Below are 9,594 nucleotides of genomic sequence, written 5' to 3'. Positions count from 1 at the left end.
CTGACCATGACAATCTTCTGAGCTAATGTTAATGCAATTAACTATTAGGGAATGGAAACTTATGGCACAGTGAACAGTGTTGAGAAGTACTGCAGTATGGATAGTAAGATGTTGTGAAATGAGTGACCTAGATTGATCAACAGAAAAATAGTTCCATTTAGCCATGGTGCAATGAATAGCCATGTAGAAATGAAAAGTGTGAAAACCTTCACATGTCACTTTACTCATCTTATCTTGTACAAAAGACTGCCATCATTTTTGACCAATTGTGCCAATTTTTGGCTGAGCAAAGTTTCACTAGTGAAGCTTGATTAAAAAATGATTCAAGGGGAATGTCTTCAGCATTGAATGTCAAACTCTACAAGAATGACTTTGCTGCAGAAGTTGCACTCTTGGAAGAGTGGCTATTCTGAGTAGCAGAATTTCTTTCTATCAAGATACTGATGTCCATAATTCTAATTCTATATAAGATGTTTAATATGTACTAAGAAGCTATGCCTTAAATTTTTTTTCTTCACACTCATTTACATGTGTTTTCTGTGATACAAACTGGTCATCTCTGTGATAAAAACTGGTGTAAGTGCAAAAATCTGCATTGTAATAACAGTTAATGCTTTGATTGTAATTGTCATGATAATTTAACATTTGACTAAATTGCATATATTTGTGGGCATTTCACAGTTTTGTCCCCTTTTCTAACATACCTTGGGTGGATATTGAATCATCTGCTCATAACTCTAAGTGATTGTTGGAATTAAACAAATAATGGCCAAAATTGTCTATTTCTTAGCACATGAATCCCACCAACAATGCCTTTCTAGTTCATGAAATCGAAGAGTTCTGGTTAAAAAATTTTCTATGGGGTGTTAACAATATCATTTAGAAGTTTCAGTAAAGTACTGGTATCTATAGCAAAGGAGTTAAGAATAATAAATTAAACTTTTGAAAAGTACACAAAGTCAGTCTCATTTAATTCAGAATAACAAAACTAAATTCTGAGTAACAAAATTAAATAGCTCTTTGAATAACAAGGTAGTACACCAAATCATGAATTGTAGAAACAATAGTACACAGTAATGTTTTGCAACAAATGATGCTATGGGAGTCAAATGCCACATTTTCTCTAGATTTTTACAAGAAATTTATCTCCCATAACAGTTACAAAATTTGGCACAGTTTACAACATACTGTTATTACAGACACTGACAATAAGAAATAAATACTGACACATTATAACAGAGATAAATATTATGAAAAAAATTTTTCCACCGTATTTGGAGCAGACATTATTATCTGCATTTAGTAGCAAAGTCCTGGGTAGTTTGTTGGTAGTTGTGATAAAACTTCTCCTGAAAGTTTCTTGTATTCCTGTGACATCAGCTCATGTGTTGTCTGAACCAGTGAATCAATGTCTTCAGGTTTTAAACCAGCTGTTGGTATTGGAGGCAATGTCTTTATGATGACACGACCTGAAATATTTTTCAGAAACATGTAATATGGCAAAAAGGAAAGTACCATTACTAAATAATTTTATCAAACAGTTAATCATTATTTTTCAGTGTAAGCTTGATTTTACAATTCAAAGCAAGAAGCTGAAATAAAGATTTGTTTCTACAACAACTAATTAGTTGATACAGTGATGGAAGAGTGCGACACTAACATTAGAATCAGTACTTTAAGAATAATGATTTATTTGTCTGAAATTTGGAAAGGAAATGCTCATATCCTTAATAAAGCAACAAGTAGGAGTGGTTCTGGATGTTACATGTGACATATGGTGACATGAAATATGGTTAATTAGAAGGGTAGTAATTAATGAACTTGCAGAGTGAATGCTCAACAGATACAATTTACAATACTTTGTGATATCAGTTTGATTTGTTTAATTAATGATGGTACATAAGTATTTTCTAATATGCTAAAGAGGTTCTTCTGATTGATTACCACACAGAAGATACAGCAATAACTGACAGATATGACATGCCTTCAGGGATAACTGAATAGAAAACATGAGGTCTGGATTGCTTTCAACACAACATTTTATCACACCAACGAAGATCCTTTGACAATCAAAAACTAAAGTATCAACATTATGAACCACTCTATTACCAGATTTCTGCCTACTAATACAAATGATTACAATTTCAGAAAGATCCTAGAATGGCAGTTCAGGAATTGAATCTAGTCATTGGGTAAAAGGTGGCAAAGTAAATGGGAAATATCACAAAAATTAAATGTCTTTCTCTCTCTCTCTCTCTCTGACACACACACACACACACACACACACACACACACACACACACACACACACACACACACTGTTAATTACTGTTAATACAGTAATTTTCAATTAAGCTCTCACACTTCCATCCCATTATAGATGGACAAATACACAAGTTTTATGTATAGATTTCATTGACTGCTTTAATTCAGTTGATCCACAACTTGATACAGCTTTGATCTTCTGAAATGTCACACCAGCAATTTAAGCCTCTATTGACAGTCTACTCTCTTGATAATCTCCCGCCTAACTTGTGAAAAAGAATCTGCTCTCTGACTCATTGTAGTGGAGCACATTCATGTTATGAGAATGATCCAAATCCACAACTGTCCTTTAACAACACTGTTAATTTTTATTTACCTTATGCACTGAATCCTACATGATCACTGATCTGTTTTTTGGACTCCTTCTACTTGCTAATGGAATTTCTTTGGACAATCTTCCTGTCCACACTATACTTTACTTCCACAAGATCCAAAGCTATATATTACACTCTAACATGAAAAAAGGCACACCATGAAGGAGTTAGGCTAATGGGACTGAAATTGTTAGATGTTATGTACTTGTACAGAAAAACAAATTATTACAATTTCAGAAACATTGGATGATTTATTCGAGAGAAAGAGCTTCACAAATTGAGCAAGTCAATAGTGCATTGGTCCACCTCTGGGTCTTATGCCTGCAGTTATTTGGCTAGGCACAGATTTACAAAGTTGAGGGATATCATGCCAAATTCTGTCCACATGGTGAGTTAGATCATCAAAATTCCAGTAGAAACTCCATTCATAGCAACATCCGGTTCACCATGGAAAGAGAGAAAAATGGTTGTTTGCCTTTCTTGGTTGTCCTGGTTTGAAGGAAGAATGATGGTTCTCTAGGGCATTCAGTTTACCAGAAGCCCACTCATACTGATTTGTACCTGCAAGCATCAAGTTGCCATCACCCATCGCAAACCACGAGTGTGCTTAAAACACTTGTTCATGGAGTTCATACTGTCTCAGATCTAGATAGCTTACCTCAAGAACTCACCCATCTGAAGACAGTATTCAGCAAAAATGGGTATTCGATCTTGCAGATTAACAGACACTAACAGTTAAAACTAAGAAGCAGGAAGTGGATAAAGAGTAGAACATGCTGGAACAATCTTTAGCTTTTCTTCCTTTCGTGGGCAACACTTCATTTAAAATAGCAAGAATCCTCCGAAAATTTCAGGTAAAAATGGTTTTCCGCCCACCATCGAAGATGGAGGACCTTGTGGGATCAGTTAAGGACAATATGTTACTATGAAAGGCCAGAATTTACAAGATACCATGCCAATGCGGTATGGCTTACGTAGGTCAAACCACACGCACTGTGAAAGAATGCTGCTCTGAACATCAACATTACACCCGCCTTTTGCAGCCAAGCAAGTCTGTTATTGTTGAACAATGTATTTCTACTGGACATTCAATGGAGTATGAGAAAACAAGGATTTTGTCCACAGCAATGTCTTTCTGGGAGTCCATTATTAAAGAATCCGTAGAAATATGACTGACAGAAAACCTGTTGAACCAAGACAGTGACTACCAGCTGAACAGTGCATGGAACCCTATTATCTCCATGATTTGCTCTAATTGAAGACAACAGAGTACACCGACAGCCCCGGCAAACAGCAACGCAGAGGGTGACCGAGTTCCACTATTCCACCAGCGAGGGCACTACCGGTGGGCAGTGTGGTTCATCTATCAAGTTTTGATGCATGCGCAGAATAGTTACAGCGTGCTATATATTGCAGAATGGAGGAGGTTTTTGCCAGTCTGCGACGGCTCACCTGAAGATGACTGGCAGGTTCCAGTTGAAATATTGTGCGAGGTATTGAATGATGACCGGCTGCAAGCCCGAAATTTGTTTGAACAAAGAAACTGTTTCATTGTCAGTAAAACATATATTGTTCAAAAATTATCATAAGAACTGTACTACAGAAATTGTTACAAAATATTAACATCAACAAATTAAAATCTCAACTGATTAAAATCATCTGTAGCGTAACATCATACACTGTCTTGGTTTTCTTTCTTCTGGAAGTCATTTGTTTAACAATCATATCTGCAACAATTAGTTGATAATGTGAACTGAAAGTTTTTCAAAACATTAGTGATTTGAGCCATTTTTGGTGTGGTTCAAGTGCTTAAATTTTGTGTGTGTATACTTTGGACTTTGCGTTACATGCCCTATGTTCTCTTGTCATGGCTGTGTCTGCTTATTCACTGATTTGCAGCTAGGCAGGAAGGGCTGTACAAATCACTTCTTTAAGTGGTTCTTCATGTGGCTAAAATGAGTATCTTTAACATTTTTAAAAAAATATCTGAAGTGCACCTTAGTAGCTAAAAATTTTGCAGTGCATTTCTTGTGGTGTATTCTTCCAGTGTGAAAAATTTCTGGATAGGTTTGAGCATGTCAAATTCGAGAACTTGCTTGACAGACTTCAGATGCCCCCCCCCCCCCCTCCCTCTCCAAATAATGGGATATTGTTCTATTCGTTTATGTATTTTAAAAGATTATGGAAACTTCCCGTTTTCCTCAGGTGTAACTGCTTCCCCTGCTGTGTCTAACAGGGTGTCAGTTTAGGATCTCTATCTACCATGTATTTCTTAAGTATTCCCTGTTGCTAGACCCTTCTTCAATCTTATTATTTTATGTTCTGCATTTTATTTTTAACCTCCTTATGTTTTTTCCCCCCTCTGTCCTCATTATGTGAAGAGTCTACTGTTTGTCGGTAAGCTTAATGTGTTCAGAAGTGTGGAGACATTCCTATACATATTTTGTTTATATCCTTGTGTCTGAGAATCTTTGAAATTGTATTGTGTATTCAAACAGCAAATATGTTTCCAGACTGAAACTTCCATTATGAAGTTGAATGCATGAGGTGTGGCCATAAAATAACAGGACTGATGCTGCGACAGAGTAAATACATTTGTGTCAAAGATGAATACTCAATAGCTGTTAAGCATGAAGCCTTCTCAGTCAGATGCAGTATCCCTGGTGTCTATAGACAAATTAATGTGGCAGTGGCCTTTGTTTGTGTAAGAGCTGTAGTTTTTTTTGTCAGAAAAATGATAAATGTAATAATAGAGCTATGAACTGTTTGAAATTTCACATGAAACTTGGAAAAACCGCTAATAAAACCTATCTTTTACTGAAAGAAGTGTGTGGCAAAGACTGCATATCATGTATAGCAATTTGTGAGTAGTTCAAGTTTTTCTAAGATGGCTGAAAAGATATTGAAGGTGACTCACACCCAGGATACCCTTCAATATCAAAAACAGATGAAAATATCAAAAAGGTAGGTAATCTGATTTAATGTGACCATTAGCTCAGTATTCAATTCATTGCTGAAACTGTATGAATTGACAAATAATGTGTTCAAATGTGTGTGACTTCCTAAGGGACCAAACTGCTGAGGTCATCAGTCCCTAGACTTGCACACTACTTAAACTAACTTATGCTAAGAACAACACACACACAGCCATGCCCGAGGGAGGACTCAAACCTTCGGTAGGAGGGCCCACACAGTCCGCGACATGTCGCCTCAAACTGCACAGCCACTCCACGCAGCAAAGAATGTGTAAGGTGAGCTTTACATAACCAGTTTAAAATAAATCAACTGTATGTGAAATTGTCTTGACTGAACAAAAAGAAGCTTGTGAAAATGCTTGTACTGACAGTTTGAATATCGTTGAAACTCATCATAATTTCTTGCCAAGAGTGATAACATGTGACACATCTTAGTTTTTCACTTATGATCCAGAAACTAGATGCCACTACATGAACTAGAAGGTCTAACTTCACTGAAGATAAAAAATCTCAAATGAGGAAATCGAGACTCAAAACGATGATGATTATTTTTTTCAATATTCATGGAAATGTATATCTCCACTGGGTTCCTGAAAGCCAAACTATTAATCAACATTACTAACTTGAGGCTTTTGCTGAACTCCATGAGGAAATAAGAAAAAAAAGACCCAAATTTTGGAAGAACAAGTCATAGGTTCTGCATGAAGTTAAAGCACCAGCTCATAGGGCGTTGTCTATTGAAAGGTTTCTAGAGAAGTAAAGCATTCCAGTGATAGGCCACCCACCTTATTGGCCTGATCCAGCACCATGTGACTTATTTATTCTGCAAGGTCAAATCTGTATTAAAAGGAACACGATTTTAGTCTGTTGAAGCAGCTAAAGGAAAAACGGCATGCCTCATCAAGGAGCTCACAGAGGAAGGTTTCCAGCACTGTTCCCATTAATGGAAAATTTACATGTAGCATTACAGAGATAGAGGAGGTGAGTGTATTGAAGGTGACAACAACTAAATTTGAACACTGATCAGACAGATCATTATGACCACCAACCTACTATTGATATAAACCCATCCAGGCAATAGCAGTGTCATCTGGCGAGGAATAACTGTTTATAAGACACACAAATACTGTGTGTTTAGTATCAGTGAGTTATCTTTCCATGTGTAGAATGGGAAAGGCAAGTGATCTATCTGAGTTTGATTGAGGGCAGATTGTGATGGCTTGGCTTGGCATGCGCATTTTGGAAAATGCACAAATTGTCAGGTGTTCAGGGAATGCTGTGGTGAGTGTTTTCAACACTGGGAAAAACAAGTTAAATCACGTCCAGACATCATGGGGCTGGGTAGCCACCCTCATTACAGCTGTCAGACATCATAGGCTGGGTGAACTGGTAAAACAGGGCAGGAGGCAAATTGTGCTGGAACTAACATCAGATTATAATGCTGGTCACAGTACAAGTGCACTGAACACTCTTAACAATGGACCTCCACAGCTGATGATGATCATGTTTCCCGATGGCAGTTGTATTTTTCAACAAGATAATGCATTAAGTCACAAGGCCAGGATTGTGATGGAGTGGTTCAAAGAACACAGTGGCAAATTTCAATTGATGTGCTGGCCCCACAACACACCAGATCTTAACCCAACCAAACACATCTACGATGTGATTGAACATGGCATCAGAGCTCATCCCCCCCTCCCTCCCCCCCCCCCCCCCCCCACCACCCGGCCCTCCATGGAATTTACTCCATCCAGCGATCTACCAAAGCCTTATTGCTTCCATATCATGATGTGTTGCTGCTATTATACATGTCAAAGGTGGCCATACTGGCTATGAGGTAGGTGATCATAATGTTCTGGCTGATCTGTGTGTATTTGAAATAAAATGTTTTTTAGAGCAATAGTCCCATTATTTTATAGCCACACCTTCGATATTGCAATGAAACTTTCAAACAGATTAAATCAGTGCACCTGATCAGAACATAGAGCTGCATCTTTGACTTTCATGTACAACACTTTGCACCAGGCTACTTCATCTCTGCCCTATAGTAGGCGGGTGCTCGGAGAACCTGCAGCTCATCCACAGGGTAGGCAAGGTGGTAGGCTTCCTGCTAGTTGGCCCTATATCATCATGTTCCTGCCTTGTTCTGTCCTATGTAGATAGCCTTTCTCACTTGACATAATTAGTCTTTTAAATAACTTAAATATTACCGTAGGCTATCAAGTACACAGCGTGACATAGTGCTTAGCATTTCTGGTTAGTGTACTATGGGTCACCACTTCAAACTTGACTACCAGCAATTATTTGTATTTAATATTTGTCATTGATGGAATGTCCTTGAAATATCTTGTGTTTATAATCACTGCATATTATAGAATATTTGGTGTTTGTATAAATAGCTGCACAGGAGTTCAGTTCTTTTCTGGCTGTATGTTGGTTTCAGTGATAAATGTGCTTTCAGTTCTAAGTGCTGTGCTTCATTGACAACTCTTATTTCGTATTTGGTCTTGATTGTGTTTTCAAAATGACATTATGTGAGGAGATGCCAGGTACTTCAAGACATCTACATCATCATCATTATCATCATCATCATGTCTCCAATTATGCAATGTAAAAGCTGTCACCTATGTGGACAGGAACTGAAATGCAAGCAGTACATTGTTCCCATGGTCCACATATTCTGGAGACCAATCGATTCCAAGCCAGTACTAAGCCAGATGCACATCAGGCATCCATCAGTGTTTTCTGGAGATGCCGGCCTAGACCTGATGAAATGGCTGAAAGGATTTGACTGAGTCACCAAATGCAACAGATGGGATGGCATGATCTCTTTTGTCAATGTGTACTTCTTTTTGGACAGTACAGCTCAGCAGTGGTTCAAAAGCAGTGAACTGAAGCTCAATAGCTAGGGCAAATTCCAGGCCAAACTGAACAAAACATTTGACAACAATCAGCAGAAACTCCATTCAGCAGAAGAAAAACTGAAGAGCAGGGTTGAACATCACGATGAAATGACACAGTCATACAAATAGAATTTTTGGCCCTTTGCAACATTGTGAATCCAAATATGACAGAATCTGACAGAATCTCACATTTTATGGAAGGAGTCACAGAAGACAAGTACCAAGCAACTGTGAAAACCATGGGAGACTTAACGGAGGAGAAACTGACCTGAGGAGAATTCCAATTAATTAATGGAACAATGTTTAGGAGGAACTTTGATCCAGGCCCTTCTGGTAAATGATGTCACAACAGCAGAAGAATTCATCAAGTGAATCTTGCATATTGAGGAAACAACAGAAGAATTCATCAACTGAAGCCTGCACATTGAGGAAATACAACAGAAAAAGAATTGGATGAGGGAGGTATGAGCCACTCCCAAATGTGGTCCCTATCACAGCTGTTGAAGATCGTCATCACATCACTTTTCACATACATCAGCTAGTGACAGAAGAGATGCAGCAGTATATAGCAGCCAGAAATGTTGGACTGAATACAAAAGGGATAGTGGTTATTAGCACTCACCCCATATGTCATGAGGTAATAAAGAATTTTGAAGACGAGGTGCTTCGATCTCTGGTACCAACTTCTCTACAAAGTAAAATGCCCCAGAGAAGAACAGACATTTGGAGGACGGAGGACAACATGCTGATCTGTTTTCATTGTGGATCTCCTGGACATGCTGTGCACTACTACAGGAAAATAAGACAAGTTCTTAATGACTGTTATGCCACAGGGTGCCAGTTATCAGTACAGTCCTATTCACACCAGTCCACCACAGACCATTGTAGTCAACCAGTATTATGAAGCTCATAGCTATACCCTGGATGAGGTGAATCCCCAACACACAGTAGCTGTTTCCCATCACTATACAGAGGTACAAGCTGCTCACCAAGCTGCCAAATTCAAGAAAACTAAGTGAGGCAGTGATCCATGGAGATGAGGCTGCCATGGATGAAACTCCTCTGTGGACAACAGTC

General features: G+C 38.2%; 1 protein-coding gene across 5 annotated transcripts in view; it reads right to left on the bottom strand.

Annotated features, from left to right (window-relative positions):
• Nucleotides 1-950: 950 nt before the first annotated feature.
• The window catches only part of LOC126470450 (1-acyl-sn-glycerol-3-phosphate acyltransferase alpha), a 694,917-nt gene continuing 686,273 nt past the window's right edge, over nt 951-9,594 (bottom strand). For all 5 annotated transcript variants that reach the window (XM_050098292.1, XM_050098294.1, XM_050098293.1 and 2 more), the window contains one exon: nt 951-1,469. In XM_050098292.1, coding sequence (XP_049954249.1) covers nt 1,300-1,469 — 170 coding nt within the window. In that variant the 3' untranslated portion in view covers nt 951-1,299. The remainder of the gene's footprint in view (nt 1,470-9,594) is intronic.

Source organism: Schistocerca serialis, chromosome 3, assembly GCF_023864345.2.
Source record: "Schistocerca serialis cubense isolate TAMUIC-IGC-003099 chromosome 3, iqSchSeri2.2, whole genome shotgun sequence".
NCBI lineage: Eukaryota > Metazoa > Arthropoda > Insecta > Orthoptera > Acrididae > Schistocerca > Schistocerca serialis.
The sequence above is the reverse complement of the archived record's forward strand: the minus strand, read 5'-3'. Positions and strand labels throughout refer to the sequence as shown.